Below are 16650 nucleotides of genomic sequence, written 5' to 3'. Positions count from 1 at the left end.
ACTTGATTTTATAAGTTAAAGAAACATAAAAATATGTTAATTTGACAAAAATGCTGCATATTTTTTTACAGTGAGTGTTCTTAAAATGGCACAAATTAAAGTATACTAAAGTAAAGAACAGAATGAATGCCTAAACTATTAGTCTTTCAGAATTGTATTTTATTAGTTCAGAATACCGTACAAATGTGGCAAAAAAACAGACAATAGCAAAAATAACACGTTGGCTAACATTTGACCGTAAACATACATACATTCACTTATTACAGAAGAATTTCAGCACTGATATAAATGATACATGAAAGGCTAAATTATTACTGAATGATTCATATCTTACTGAATCTGTATTGTGATAATACCAGCATGAATAAGAGTCAACCATAAAAACACTGTAATAACAACAACAACAACAATCATGCATTAGATGTTTGCCATTGTTTTTATATTGACCGCAACAAATACTAGAATTTCTTGGAGTGGAGAGTCAAGGCATAAAGCCATGAAGAGACGCACACATAGGTGCAGAGTCAGACGAAAAGAGCATATGTATGTAATAATGTGCCATCCTCAAAGCTAAAATAATGTTTGCCTGACCGAAACAAGACAATTCTTGAGTACGCATCTTTAAAAGTTACTAATAACTTTTACGAATCCTATAACTAAAACAAGAATGCTGGAAGTGTGTGTAAAAATGTAATTCGTTCAGACATGCGTTTGCTGTAACACTGTTATGTTTTACCAAGCATTTATAAAAATGATCTTCACAGCTTTAAGATGTGAAATATATTCTGTTGTATGTATCCAGAGGACTCGAGTTTAGGGATCATCTGAAGCGTTTGTGCAAATAATACTACTTAATCCCTAATCTGGCTGGTTTTAAAAAGCTGTATCTACATAGACTTATTACAATCGGTCTGTGATATTACAACAGATTCGGAAAACACTTTTTAACCGTTACATCTAATTTCACTGTGCAATTGCTAAATACCTCTGGCAAAATGTTGTGCCATTAAACACAACAACAGAATGGAAACGGGTTCGGCAAACGTTATGATCATCAAGGCAATACTACACTTTTGTTCAGGTCATAAAGTGTGCTTTTTAAAATATTTGTTCATTTACAGGCAAACTGTTCTATAAATGAATCGTGCCATAGCAAATACACAAATCATGTTGTTTCCCCTTCCCCTCCCATTCTTTTACATTTAGGTCCTGACTCCTCACAAGGTCCGTTTGGAAAAAGCCCTATTGAAAGTGCATGAATTGTTGTGGATATATACAGACTTCGTCGTCCCTCAGTAGTCAGCTGTGCTACAATTTATGGATGTTTTGAGATTTGTTAAAGGCATGCTGCGAGTCACACGGCTCGCTGAACCAAAACAGCAGTGCAGTACATTACATCTGCACCTAGAGTAAAAATTCAAAGTTCAGTCCAAATTTGCATATCAAACTAAATAGGGGTTAAATTGTGTTGTATGCCTAACATTCAGTGAATATAAAGCAAAGATGGAGGCACTACACATATCAAGCCCCTTTTTTTTTAAAGGAAAATGGGGAGAGGATGTCAAGCTGCAGATATTTGTCAAAAACAGGCTAAATATATCATGAACAAACATACTGTAAAGAAAAGTGAAAAAATTTTAAATTGGAAAAGGAGAGAAAAATATAAAACACATTTAGAAAGCCGTGTGGCAAATACATTATCAAAGCAAAGCCAATTTTGTGTCTTAATTTGGTTTGGGGTTTGTGGCGAGTGTCCACCAATCACTGTTTGGCCTGCTTGGCACGAGTAGTGTGGCACTTCATGCACAGGATTCGGCCATCGAACGGGTAGCAGCCATCAGCGTCCGCCTCTATGGAAAGGGGACGGGCACAATCCTGCAATGAAAAAGAGATCAGTTTGTATTTTATTAAATGATTTTCACTGAAACATGAAAATAACTGAAGACACGAAGTAAAAATCTTTTTCTACCTCACATCGGTAGCACTTCAGGTGGAAGTTCTTCTCTAAGGCAACGACCCGGAGCGTCTCTTCACTTCCAGGGTCGGGAACAATCGGCTCGTTGCAGCTTACGCAAAGCGGAGAGAAACGGCTGAGAGAGAGAAAGAAAAAGGGAGAATGGGCTTAAAAGGTGACAACTAGAAAACTACAGACCAACCTGAAAAACATGAACATTTGTAAATAAATAGCAAAATGTTAAAATTAAGTTTTTTACACAAAACTAAATGTTTCTGTTATTACACAAAGAGTAAAGTAGCGGAAAAAAGGTACCGTGGAGTACCCATTTGGTTATTTTGACAAAAAATTTTTTACCAAAGAGTTTCAATATTTTTCCCATTTAAAACTTGACTCTTCTGTAGCTACATCGTGTACCAAGACCGACGGAAAACCAAAAGCTGCGTAATAATCAGTGACCTTGCTGATGTAACATGGCTGCAGCAGGTGTAGTGATATTTCACACTGCCTGAAAATAGTCCCCTTGGTTACTTCGGATGAGACGTTAAACCGAGGTCCTGACTCTCTGTGGTTATTAAAAATCCCAGGATGTCTTTCGAAAAAGAGTAGGGGTGTGCCCCGGCATCCTGGCCAAACTTGCCCATTGGCCTACTAATCATCCCTTATACTAATTGGCTATATCAGTCTGTCTCCTCTCTACTAATAAGCTGGTGTGTGGTGGGCGTTCTGGCGCAATATGGCTGCCGTCGCATCATCCAGGTGGATGCTGCACATTGGTGGTGGTTGAGGAGATTCCCCCATTCATATGTAAAACGCTTTGAGTACTGAGAAAAGCGCTATATAAATGTAAGGAATTATTATTATTATTAATTATTACTTTCAATAGCAGGGGACTATTTTCGGGCAGTGCGTAATATCATTGCGCATCCTGCAGCCATGTTACAGCAGCAAAGTCTTTGATTATTACGCCAGAATAAGAGTATAGTTCTTAGCTATATCGGCCTAGAAAATCGCAACTTTTAATTTTCGGTCGGTCTTAGTACACGATGTAACAACAGAAGAGTCAAGTTTTAAATAGGAAAAATATCGAAACTCTTTGGTTATTTTTAGCACGATGCTAATCAGATTCAATGGATTGTGCTAAGCTATGCTAAAAGTACTAGCGCCAGATCCAGAGATCAGCTAAATGGATTCCAAAACGGCAAAAATCTAATGTTTGCTGGAAAATGAGCATATTAAAAAAAGTGGAATGTCCCTTTAAACAAGGGCAGAAGTTCAATGTCAAAAGTAATAAAAGTGCATGCTCACGTAGAAGTGAAAGCAGAACCGATTATAGTTAGCAAGAATTAAGTGTCAAATGAACGATAGTGACAGTGAATGAAGTGCCACACCCTGTATGGTCTTGCATTAGTTTCTTGCCCTTACTTTCATCACCAGTGTGCCACAATGTCTCAGACGAGAGACCTTAATGCCTGGCAAGACATTGTGATGAACTTTTTTCTACACAGGGCTGCCGACAACCAACCGCATCAGAGCCAAATGCAATGGGACATTGATGGAAATCAACTAACGACATGGTCCAAGCCAGAGTTATGATTACCAAGAGCTGACCAACATTGTTCTCTCCTTGGCACACAACCTCATGAGCCTGAGATAGGAGGTCAACGACCTAAAGCTAAAAGCCACTGTTCGCAAGACAAACAGAAGAAGTCTGGTAAAATGGAGTTACAAGAGGAAGTCAACAGACTTCAGAAAGCCCAGAACACAGACAGCAGCTGGGGAAAGCAGCCAGAGAGAACCTAGCAAAGGAACTTTGTGACACAAATGGCGCTTTTCCATTGCATAGTACCCCACGGTTTGGTTTGGGGCAGCTTACTTTTGGGGGCTTTTCCACTGTGTGCAGTACGTAGTACCCGATACTTTTTTTAGTAGCTGATACCAAAATGTGACGGGAAAACACTGTAGATCACTGATTGGTCTGAGAGAATCGTCACTACCAGCGTCATCGCTATAATGTAAAAGATTAGCTTTACCTTCATGCTAGCTTGTGCTATCTCGAGTAAACCTGTTCATCTATGCTTTGCTCAAGGCTTTGAACCGGCTCATTGAACGAAAACCAGAAACTTTTGATGTTTTGCAAGGAACAGAAGCGAAACCAGAAACTTTCAAAAAACATATGTTCTGGAACAGAATCGTTTATTTAAAATAATGGTAACTGGTTAATACCGTTATTTTTTCGTTCTTTGACAAGATTTCTGTGCAATATGACTCGCTGAAGTTCACTTTCGTCATTGACTCATCTGAGAAATGAGAAGCTTGCCACCAGCAAGTAGTCTACTCAAGCCCAAGTCTCTAATGATCAATCAGAAGAGGTAAATATTGTAGGCTACCAAGTATCTCAAGATGTTTGTTTTATACTAATCAGCGGTGTAATGAGTTGCAGTTGATCCGTGATCCGTACAGATCACGACCCACGCTTCGGCTCACATGCGATTCGCGGATTAATACGCTAAATTAAATAGGGTGAAAGTTGATCATTTGCATGTGTTTCAAAGGCTTGCAAATGTTAACACTTAAGTGATTTTAAACAATTTAACCGCTAAAAGGCGCTAAAGTGAGCAATTTTCTGTACGCACATGCGGTTAAATGTGTCCGGTCCAACTCCAATCAAATGTGATTATCCCTATGCCCTTCAAAGATCAGAACTCTTGATGTATAAACTTGAGAGAGACTTGTACTACTGTGTCTCATACATTTGGCGAATAAAGCACTGAAAAACAACATGATTTTCACTTTATGTGGAGCGACTGTTTATGCTGCATCTTCTTCCCGAAGCGTCGTTTGGATTTCGGCCTCCGTCTATGTGTGCGTGTGTTTAAGTGCACTCAACAAATGTAGGCATGTCAGAATTACAGTTATGCCACTTACATAATGTAGCCTTTATTAATGTTTGATGACAAGATAGAGACTTAAGGAAAATTATGTAAACTAATAATTTAAGTTTAATGACCTAATGATCAGCCTACTTATTTGTATGTCTCACAGCTGACATGGAACGTTATTAACCGGTTCAAGAACGTAAGTTCCCAAACTCACTTTTAGTTATGAAAACATCCACAAGTTGAGAATCAGGAACACCATAACAGTTTTTTCCAGACTTACAAACATTTCTCAAAATATCTTCCTTTGTGTTCATCAGAACAACTAAATTTATACAGGTTTGCAACAACATGAGAGTGAGTGGGTGATTCTCACGAAACCATTGAACCACCACGGCACTAATGATTTTAGCTTTAAAATGTGTAATATAGTAACAAGCATCAGAATTAACACAATACTGTGTTCTACCTTGCACAATGTGTGATTTCAACATAAGAATTTATAATTGTAAATTTTATCTCATTTTCTGCTGAAATTCTCATTACCGCAATGTGTCCGGCTGTGTTTGAACATGCGTTATGTTGTAATTTAATCAAATTAACACAAAAATATTAAGAAAAAAATAAATGGATGTTTTGCTAGACTACTTTAGATGACAGAAAAAATATTTACTGAATATTCATGTATAATAATAATGAAGAAAAATTAGGAAAATGATGTGTCCATGCCTGATGTTCTCATCCTCCGCAACACTTTTTGAGAACAGTTTAAGCGCACATACAGAATTTTAATAAAGTTTGATTTTGAGTGACCAAGCACATGGACCAGTTACTTCAAGATGGCTACCAGGAAAGATCATTTTTTACAGTTAATTTGAAATATTGTCTTGTCAGAATGCTTACACGACATTTTGATTATCATTACCGCAACAGATGCTTATTAAATGTTAATTTAATTAATAGAAGCATAATACTTTGATTTTAAATGCATGTGCAGAATCTCCAAATTATGTTCTTTCAGGTTTGTCATGTCATTTTGAAAATATGTCAGTGTTGACGCTTTCTGACTGTTGCGGTAATGAGATTTTTTAGGACTATTTTTTTTTAAGTATGTTACAAAAAGTGTTAAACGATAAGTAAAAGTTTTTAAATTAATGTTCCCATTTACTCCAGACTTTGTTTTTCAATGTCTGGTGGGAAAAAAACAGAGTTTTCGTGAGAATCACCCGAGTAAATGATGACAGAATTTTTATTTTTGGGTGAACTACCCCTTTAAAAGCATCCAGAACTGAAACCGCAGCTCTGACACAGCAGCTGGACCACACGAGAAACGAACTTGTCATCTCCCTCTGTCACACCAGATCAGCACAGAGCAAACTTCCCCAGCCATGTACAGAGTTACAAGATTTTCTCATCATTTATTTGATCCACATACTTATAATTGATCACAATCCATTAGAAGTACTTTACTTTCGAGCTAATGTTTTTCCCTCAAAAAGGGTTGATGGAGAATGTTTAAAATATTAATTATTAATTATCATAATGAGACAACAATGTTTAAAGCAACGTTGTTCTAATCCCCTTTAAATTCGCTACACTATAATAATACCCGTTTAATAATTACAGTTATTAGTATAATTGAGTGTTTTAAATAAACAGGTGACTCACCGATGGTAATCATTGACACAATAGGGGTTATTGTCATCATCTGTGATGAACGGAGCGCCCTCCAGTGTGCAGCTGCAGGTAGTGCATCGGAAACAGTGAGCATGGAAACACTGGCCCACTGCCTTCAGGACCCGATCTGTGATCCGCTCCCCACAGCGGGAACACACACAGAGAGAGTTCTGCAAACACACCCATCAAGAAACGGTAAGAAAACAAAGGCCATTGTCTACAGAAAAACAGATCTATGCATTACTGGGTTAAGTACCAATAGGCTAAAATTTTTTATTTTGTATTATTTAAAAAATGCATACTCACCACATAGCAGTCCTCACATTCGGGTGTGCCATCACGATCATAAAACTGCATGCCCTGCAGGGGGCGCCGACAAGTCATGCAGCAGAAACAATGCGAGTGGAAGAGTTTATCCATGGCTCTCACTGCAGGCTGAGATCTGGACAAAGCCTCTCCGCATTTACCGCACACATCTGAAAAAAGGGAACTATTTTGAAATATATTTCCTATATGACTATGCTACTGGCCATTTATTAGACGAGTAAAAGTGAGATGTCAAATCAACAAATAACCATTTCAGGCCGTTGCCCGTGCGTCTATACTACACCAGAAACTTTAATGCAAAGAAAATCGATCCTGACAGATACAGATTGAGATCATAGCAACACTCATCCAGAAAGAACCAGATGAGGGAGAGGTGAACTCCTAGTGTTTAGACACTGATAATAGAGAAATAAACTGAGATAGAGAGTGAATCACGTCAGACAGATAAAGGGACGGGGGCAGACACAGGAGAAGTCTGGCACCATCACACAACTCAGTGTTTATTACAACTTGTCTACTGTTTTTGAACGAGAACCATATGGACATCTACAAGGCTAAAATTTGGTCAGCCAAGACATGTATGCAAAGAGACACTGAATTTATAAAAAAAGTTATATCTTGGGGGGGGGTTTAAAGCTTTTTTTATGCAGTCTGCACCATACAGGAGCTCAGCCTTATTCGGAAAGTATCGGTACAGCGTATCTGTCTTTTATAAATCTAATAAAACTAAAGACTTTTTGGATATATGAAAGATGTAATACTACTCGATAGGTGCTCAAGATTAACAAAAGATAAGCAGAAAGAGATAAGCAGACCTTTAAGGTTGTGGGTGTATACACAAGGTGGAGAGTACATAGTTTAATGTGTGCATGTACAGGATGTATCTATACAAGAAGAGCTGATAACAATGTGTGTGTGTGTGTGTGTGTGTATACTATGTTTCCTGAACAAAGTTGTTCTTAGAAGTAGAGAGAAAGCTAATAGACCCTTTTACAGCCCACGTGATCAAATAGCCTGCGCGCGTATTTTGGCAACAGAAGTTGTGTTGTTCCCCAGTGGTTTTAACGTGTTAGTAAAAAAGTTATTAAAACGGTTTCCCAGCATCAAAATGTCTGGTTGTTGCGTTTGGTTGCACTAATATAATATACGTATATACGTATTTATGTATCTGGCCCCTTTATATTTGGCCATCCGCTAACGTCTTATCCACTCCACTATAGTACACAGATCTGGTAGCTGTGTTGAAAAAGTTCATAACTTTCTCTGCTGTACTGCTGATGCTTGCCATACTTCCATTGCCAAACTGCGCGCGCATACATTGCCATGCCATCATTGTGTACAAAGAGTAAAAAGGTCTATATCAGCTACATTGTGCACACCAACCAATGAAATTTAAACATGGATACTGATATATTACTAGCCAAGTACAACAACTATCAAAAGTCAAATGATAAGTCTCTACTTTAGGGAAAAAAAACGTAAGAGCTCAGTTGCAAAACCCTTTAAGGGTGCGTGCACATCAAGGCGTTTACATCAGCGTATGTTTTCAATTGTTTCCAATGGAAGCACCGTGCTTTTCAAAAAACGGCAGCAGCTAGATTGCCCAGAGCTGAAAAGTTCGTATTTAAAATCAATTAATAAAAAGCGCAGATATCTTAGCCTATTCTACTGCAAAAGGCTTTATTAGCCACTCTCTTATAAAACAGTACTAACACAATCGAGAAGAAACACGACAAAGATTTGCATGTGAAAAGTGTATGTCTAGAAAAGAGATACAGAGCTACTTCAAACTATATAGCTGTCACATTAATAATCTGATTTCTATTAAATAGTATTAAGCCTGACTGCATGTTTATACGTATATTCATAGAATAATTAAATTAGAGACAAATATAATGCCTAGAGTAAGGCACTATATTTGTAAAACTGCTTTGGAAAAAACTGTGCTTTAAGTGGGCTGGTACACGCCAGTACTCAGTACCGCCACTTCCAAATATAGCTCTTGAGCGTACCACCACCTCTCTGTCTGCCCAGAACGTGCTTTTACCGGAACGCTCATTTGCACATCTGTTTAAATCAGAGGCTTAATTTAATCCTTTGGCTGCGCTGCGGCTTTTCAGAGCGCCCTTTACAATGTACGCTTCCTAATTCGTCCCACCGAGAGCATAGACTACATTACCCATACACCCTTGAGTTTTACAAGTTAAAAGCGCATGTGTCACTTTTGCTGCTGTCAGTCAGTGTCAACGTGGTCTGAAGAGGTGTGTGTTTGTGTGTGAAATGCACAACAATAGCTGCTCGGTTAAAATGAAAATACAATGAACACTTAATATGCCCTCCTTGTTTTAGACTCTGAGTAGTAAAAGAACTAGGTCAGAATCAGAGGACTCACTGGCTGACATCCCACCAAGCCAGAATGATGGCTGCAGGTGAGACGCAAGCTTTTTCAATACCCTTTTGTAGGTACGTGACAATCTCCGCTGTCGCGGTTGTCAGTTTGGTTCCCCTCGACGCAACTTCGGATTTCCTTAGGCAATGTGTAGAGTAAAAACATTCTTGAAATTGTAATGTAGTTTAGCAATTAAACTAAATGTATAAGTGAACGAAATTTCAATGAATTTGAACGAAGCCCAAGCGCTTACGCATCCAATTCAACCACGCCACTTGAACGTCTCATTTGACTGGCTTGCTAAAATATGGTAATAAAACACAACTCATTTTCTCGTTGTGAAAAAACACAGAAATCGAAAATTAATAGTTTCTATAGCATCAAATGACTAGCTAAAATGAAACTTAATCACAAAAATGAACAATTGAACATATATCAGTGTGATAAAAACTACCTTAAAGGACCAAAACCTTGTGTAAACATTTTTATTTTTTGTCCCAAGCCACGTTCGTTTGCATGGAGAGGGGTTTATGAATTGTACTGCAGCCAGCCACCAGGGGGCGATCAAAGAGCCAGATGTATAAGGCATACCCAGTTTAAACACTTTGGTGTACACCCTCCCTAAGTGCGTCCAACAGTGGTTCTTATCAGACTCTTAATGGATTACGCCAACAAACCAGTATTTCTGAATGACCTGAGGTGGGGATTAAGTGGATTTGAAGGGGAAGTATTTGGTGAACGTATAATGTGTGCCAAGAGCATTCGGTTAATATCATTATCTCTCTTTTTTGAAGGTGGCATTCAGTGGCTTTTGCATCTGAGCTCTTCAACTGTATACGTGTGTGTATTTGTACCTGCAGCAGCTGAGGGGGTCACAGATGGAAGTTTGTCCATGTCTTTTATGAATTCTTTGGTCATTTTCTCCAGCTCTTCTACTTCTCTCATAGTGAGAGGAGCTCCGCCACCACCTGAACCAGACACCTATCAAACAAACAGGACATTGTGTATAAACCGTTCAAACCTAATCCTTAGTTGTACGTTTTGTAGGGCTGAGACGATAAATCACGATTCATAGAATTAATACATATCTGATATAGATTCTGAATCACAAACGTGAAATTATTCACAGCTCTTTCATGTATTATGGCTATTTGATCAGTAGGAAGTCTGTATCAATCTAAAATCACTGCGAGTTTGTGTCGTTTATAACATGTTTATTGAGCAACACTCGTCAAACATAATTATTATAAATATTCTTTATTATTATGAAAATACCTCAAAGGTTTGAAGAACAGCTATATAAAAATTAGTGATTCACCGATGTATCGGCCACCGATATTTATCGGCCGATTTTAGATGAATTTGAAACCATCTGCATATCGGCAATAGCACGAGAAAGGCTGATACCGATTGTTTATGAATTAACTGCATAAAGAAATCCATTATATGTAAAAAATGAGTTGATGTTGTTAATAAAATAAATGCTGAATAGCAAAAACCACCTTTGAAGGTTGTCATGCTGTCTTATTATATTTGTTTTAGCTTAATTTGTGCCTCTCTTATTATGTTGGTCAGTTGAATGTTAATTAGATCCAATCAATGTTCAGTAAAAATAATTTGATGCAGAAATAAACTAGCTAATAGACCAACTGTATAGTATTGTATAGAAGTGTTTAATATCGGTATCGGTATCGGCCAGAAGTTGTCTGTTTAAATCGGAATCGGCCCCAAAAAATCCTATCGGTGCATCCCTACTGTATATCATTTATATTAATGCATCATCACACAATAATGCACACCCACCTTAGGTGAAGCACTGTTTCCTGCAGGTCTGTTGAAAGATGAGACAGGTCCTGTCTTGGACTGAGGTGCAGCGGGAGGAGGCGGAGCAACACTTTGTTGACTACCAAAAGAGGGTGTTCCAGAGTGATTGAAAGCAGGTGCAGGGGCGGGAACACTTGCTGGAGGAGCAACCCGGGTAGGAGGAGCTGCAGCGGCAGGAGGAGCAGCAGCAGGCGGAGGTGGAAAACTTGCTGGAGGAGTAACCCGGGTAGGAGGAGCTGCAGAAGGAGCGGCAGGAGGAGGTGGAACACTTGCTGGAGGAGCAACCCGGGTAGGAGGAGCTGCAGAAGGAGCGGCAGGAGGAGCAGCAGGGGGAGGTGGGAAAGAAGTCTGAGCGGGAGGTTTAACGGAGTTGTTAAATCCTCTTGCACCTCCGGATGGTGCAGGACTTCCTGTTTTAGGACCAAAATTCGAATTAGGTTGACTGGGAGTGAAGTTGTTTTTTGGGGCAACGGCTGGGCTTTTAGCAGGGGCGGGGCTCTGATGGGCCGGTCGCACACGGGCACGTAGCTCCTCAGCCCAAGGGGCAGGAGGTGGTCGATCCTGGAGCTCAGGAGGGGGTAGAAAGGAAAGGTTGGGCTTAGGGGCAGTTGGTGGAGGTCCAGCCGGCTTTGGCGCTGGTACTGATGAAAACTGGCTGGGTAACTAAATCAAACAAAGACGAAGAAATAAATCATGCATCTGACAAAGATTAAAACGGAAACAAAAAACAGACTTACAAAATCTCTCAATTGTGACATGAGTGTTGCAAAATTAACATTATGGAAACCGTTCAAACTTCCTCTAAACCTTGGATATGAGTCTCATGGAAACACAAGTTTATCAAAACAAAATCATTATGCAAGTTCACAGTTTTCTCATCCTCATGACTTTCTAAACATAATTCCCATTCTGGTCCATGTTGGTTTGGTGCTGGTTTAGCCGGTGGTCACCAGCATACCAGTACCAAAACACAACATAATGCTGGTCTTGCTGGTATGCTTTATCACAGCTCAAAAATGTTATTCATGCCTATTCACATATGCCACACAAAGATGCATCACCCAACTTGACAAAAATAATGGCAAACACCACTGGCTAACCATGTAAACAATAATTTACATAACAGCCTGTTTCTCACAGATCTATTTTGTTATGAAGAAGATCTGAAGCATGATGTTACATGTTTAATGGTGCTTTTGAGGATGATGTTTGAGGTAAACTGCTCCCGTAAGGTTCAGATCAGGATTCAGATGTTTACGGTCATGTTTGTGCGTTTACCTTTGGGTTAAAAGGTCCACTGGTCTCCATCTCTGATAACATACTTGTTAAAGAGCCCAGCTGCCTGTCAAAACTCGTCTGTTTCTCCATCAGCCTCTACAAACAGAGAACATGAGATTGTTAAGGGTGTGGTTTAGGAGAAGAGACTCAGATGGTGTGAGAGAGAGCAAGAACGCTTGAATACGAATGGATGCAATAACAGAAGGTGTGAAAAAGAAAATAAAAGGACTGTAAAACAGATATAAATGAGGACATAGGAAAATGTGCTTTTTAAGAAGCGCCTCAGGACTATAAAGACCAAATGAAGTGATAATCAAATTACAGGAGAAAATAAAAAGGTTGTGCGTCTGAATACACAATGAAAGGGAACTAAACCTTAAAAATATAGAGACGTGGAAATACAAATCACAGCAGTGTTTAACAGCAATAAGCCCTGAATTAAAGTAGAAACATGCTTACTTAATGGACCTTATTCTTTAACACGAAAGAAAATGAGACTTTTTGAGGTTTTCAAATCTGATCTTCAGGACTAAAGTGATTAAAATTGTAATTAATTTAAATCTTGTTCAACACTGGTGTACCTTTCATTGACTGATTCATGAAGCATGATGACAAAAAACCTGAGGCAACACTTAAAAGGAATACTTCACCCAAATATGGAAGTTCACCCTTAAAGGCAGAGTCCACGATGTTTGAAAGCCAATGTTAATATATTTGAAATCACCTAAACAAACACGCCCCTACCCCAATAGAAATTGGACCTTCGGTTGATAGACCCGCCCCACACATACGCAACCCGGCAAGGATGTCGGTTAGTAGACACGCTCCTTACTGCTGATTGGCTATAAGTGTGTTTTGGTAGTCGGCCTGTCTCCTTTTCCAAAGCGTTTTTCAAACATCGTGGACTCCGCCTTTAACTTACTAATTGGTTACTCATTGATTTTTGCATGACTACACACACAACAACTAGACACGATTCACAAAAGAACAAGTGATCACGAGATTAACGCATCACCAGCGTCCAAAACGTTACATTATTAGCGTCATAATATTTCTGTCTTCATCACGGCACGAATAATAAAATATGTCCATAAGAACGTGTTTTTCATTTTACGCAAGTAAATTTAAACTGTGGAGAGTTCATTATTTTTGCTCTACATTAAGATATGTAAATATAATAAGCACGATCATTAGTGAATAATCAGAAAATAAAAACTGCATGTAAACAGGAGTGAAGAGATTAGCTCCAATCATGTAAACATCTTCGATAAAGTCCTTACTATAAATATTGGAAATAATCGCATTATTGGTGAAATTGGACTTTTCCAACATATCTGAACTTAGTGCACTGATCTGCATGTTGCCATGGATACGCAATGTATCAATTACTAAATAAGCTTAAAATATAGTCTTCTTCCACAAATGTATCATTTCACTCCAAACGATACATATTATTATCATCCCACTGGAGACCCAATGAATTACTTTTGTAAAGTGCTTTTAAGAGCTTTGCCATGTTTAGCCCTATATAAGAAACGGAGTGTTTATTTACACTAAGTGCAAATAGTGCCCCTTAACGCCATTTATGCTAGCTCCACCCATCAATGTCTTGTAATGTCGAGTTCAGACTGCGCGATTTTAGCCCTGATTTTGCTCGCCAACAGGTTTTGAGAAATTGCTGACAAATGCCCCAAATCACAGGCAAATTGGTACTCATGCACACGAGTGACAATCAAACAATGACGTGGTCTGAGAGAACCGCAGACGTGTCGCCGACACTCATGAGATATCTGACATGCAAGATATCTGAACCTATCTGGCGATTCAAAATCACGTCGTCTGAAATATGTTCTAACTGAACATCAGCGATGACCTACAGCCAATGAGAGAGCAACATACTGTACAGGGCAGCTCGAAGTTCGGGGAGTTATGATCCCAATATCCCACGTGAGAACTCTGGTCTGGCGCGCGTGACCTAGCGTTGTTTATTCTTCCTATAGTAAAGTCATGCAGTGTGAAACCCCCTGTCGCCGATCTATTGTGCGACTGAACGCTACCCCAGATAGTCATGCAGTGTAAAATTATCTGTGACCCGACTTCTTTGAAAATCATGTAGTCTGAACTCGGCAAGTAGACGGGCAGAATACAACAACTTCAGTGGTGCAGGCAGTAGTAAGTAACAACATGAGAGTGAGAAAATGACAGAATTTTCACTTTTGGGTGAACTATCCCTTTAAGAGAAGAAAGGAAGCTATATACATCTGGGATGTCATATGGGTGAGTAAATTATGAGATATTCGGTTCATATTTCAGTGAACTATTGCTCTTGTGGTGCCGCAGTCAAGGGTAGCTGTCCGTGTGAAAAAAGTACTAAAAACAGACAATTCTGCCTCTGTTGATGTCTGTCTTAATGTCACAAGGCTCATGACAAGTATTTTAGACATAAATCAAGTCATTAACTAAAATGAAATACATCCGAGCTGATGAAATACAAGGTCATCTCCACTATCTTGACTGCGGTAACGCAAGAGCAATTGTGCATCTTAAAATAACATTTGGAGAAGATTCATAGCAACTGAATAAAGTTTGTAATATCTCTATCTTTGCTTACAGTATTATCTGTCTGTGTGTCTGTTTGATTGAACAAGGCCCCGTAAGAGTGATGATGCAGCCCAATTACGTCGCCCGTACCGCAATAACATCCATAAATAGAGCCAGAGCTTATATGGACATCTCAGGAGTCAGCACACACACACACACACACACATCTAGTTCTCTTAGGACCAGCGTTTACTGCTGCAAACTACTCCAAAAAGATTTTCTCTTATTCCTTATATGTCCTATTCCCACAATTTACATAATACTTCAAAATGCTCCAAAGCCGTATCCGCCCATAAAGTGTCAGAAAGGAATTAGAAAAAGCACTAATGCGGGGATGAAATTGGGGTCAGTATTAAAAAAAAAAAAGTTCATTATTTACTCACCCATTGATATTGTAAAAAATACCTATATGACTTTCTTCTGTGAAGCTAAAAATAAAATATAAATAAAAATGTCTAGAATGCTGTTTCTTAATAGAAACTGGGGTTGAAATAAAGCACCACATAAGTCCATGCAGAGGATGTGCTAGTTTCCAAGTCTTCTGATATCACTTGATAAATATGTGTAAGGAACCGGCTGAACTTTAAAGGGGACATGTCACAAGACTTTTTTTAAAATGTCAAATAAATCTTTGGTGTCCCCAGAGTACATATGTGATGTTTTAGCTCAAAATACCATATAGATAATTTATTATAGCATGTTAAAATTGACACTTTGTAGGTTTGAGCAAAAATGTGTGTTTTGAGTGTGTCCCATTAAATGCAAATGAGCTAATCTCTGCATTAAATGGCAGTGCTGTGATTGGATAGTGCAGATTAAGGGGTGGTATAATCCCCTTCTAACATCACAAGGGGAGCAAAATTTCAATGACCTATTTTTTCACATGCTTGCAGAGAATGGTTTACCAAAACTTAGTTACTGGGTTGATCTTTTTCATATTTTCTAGGATAGAAGCACTGAGGACCCAATTATAGCACTTAAACTTGAAAAATGTCCTCTTTAATACATTTTTCACTGAACAGGAGTAAAATATTTCAACATTTTGGTCTAAACAAAGTTATCAAATGGCTTCAGAGGATTTGGAATATTTTGCACTTTTAAGCTGCATATTTGGCCATTTCTCTAAATTGACAGCCCCAGTGCCCACTATAATAAACAGCACTCTGAAGAATGTAAAGAAAGAAAGTCATACGAGTTTTAAACAATATGAACTTTATTTTTTAATGGAACAATCCCTAAAGTGCAAAGACTAAATCAATCTAAATTGAAATCCAACGTATGGAGACTTACCTGTGAGGCGAAACCTGCGCCAGTCTCAGGGAGAGGAGGAGGAGGAGGTGGGGGAGGAGGGAACGGGGCAGAAGGTACAGAGGTAAACTCCTCAGGAGGTGCAGGAAGGGGCAGGTCGTCTGCAACTGGGGGTGGGGCTGGGAACGCAGGGACATCATGAGCAGGGGGTGCGTTCTGTAATTCTGGAGGAGGGGCTGGGAGATCGGCATCATCCAGTGGAGGAGGAGGAGGGGGCGGGAAATCTAACGAACAGAGGTGGTGAATTTTATTACACGTGCAACAATAAAAAATGAACAACATGTACTGCTTTGTGCTTCGTTTTTCACTTACTGCAGTGGCTCTGTACTTTGCACAATGACAATGAAGTTAAATTTAAATCTAAACTTACCCAATGCATAATAGCATCACTTCTGCCCTTACTGTACATTTAT

The 16650-nt window shown here is 38.9% G+C and overlaps 1 protein-coding gene across 3 annotated transcripts in view; it reads right to left on the bottom strand.

Annotated features, from left to right (window-relative positions):
- Positions 1-136: 136 nt before the first annotated feature.
- Positions 137-16650, bottom strand: part of zyx (zyxin) — a 40598-nt gene continuing 24084 nt past the window's right edge. For all 3 annotated transcript variants that reach the window (XM_055209611.2, XM_055209610.2, XM_055209608.2), the window contains exons 3-10: positions 16220-16461; positions 12329-12424; positions 11030-11713; positions 10081-10207; positions 6817-6986; positions 6502-6680; positions 1970-2090; positions 137-1875 (exon numbers count right to left, since the gene is read on the bottom strand). In XM_055209611.2, coding sequence (XP_055065586.2) covers positions 1762-1875; positions 1970-2090; positions 6502-6680; positions 6817-6986; positions 10081-10207; positions 11030-11713; positions 12329-12424; positions 16220-16461 — 1733 coding nt within the window. In that variant the 3' untranslated portion in view covers positions 137-1761. The remainder of the gene's footprint in view (positions 1876-1969; positions 2091-6501; positions 6681-6816; positions 6987-10080; positions 10208-11029; positions 11714-12328; positions 12425-16219; positions 16462-16650) is intronic.

The sequence above is a fragment of the Misgurnus anguillicaudatus genome, chromosome 10 (genome assembly GCF_027580225.2).
Source record: "Misgurnus anguillicaudatus chromosome 10, ASM2758022v2, whole genome shotgun sequence".
NCBI classification, from domain to species: domain Eukaryota; kingdom Metazoa; phylum Chordata; class Actinopteri; order Cypriniformes; family Cobitidae; genus Misgurnus; species Misgurnus anguillicaudatus.
The sequence above is the reverse complement of the archived record's forward strand: the minus strand, read 5'-3'. Positions and strand labels throughout refer to the sequence as shown.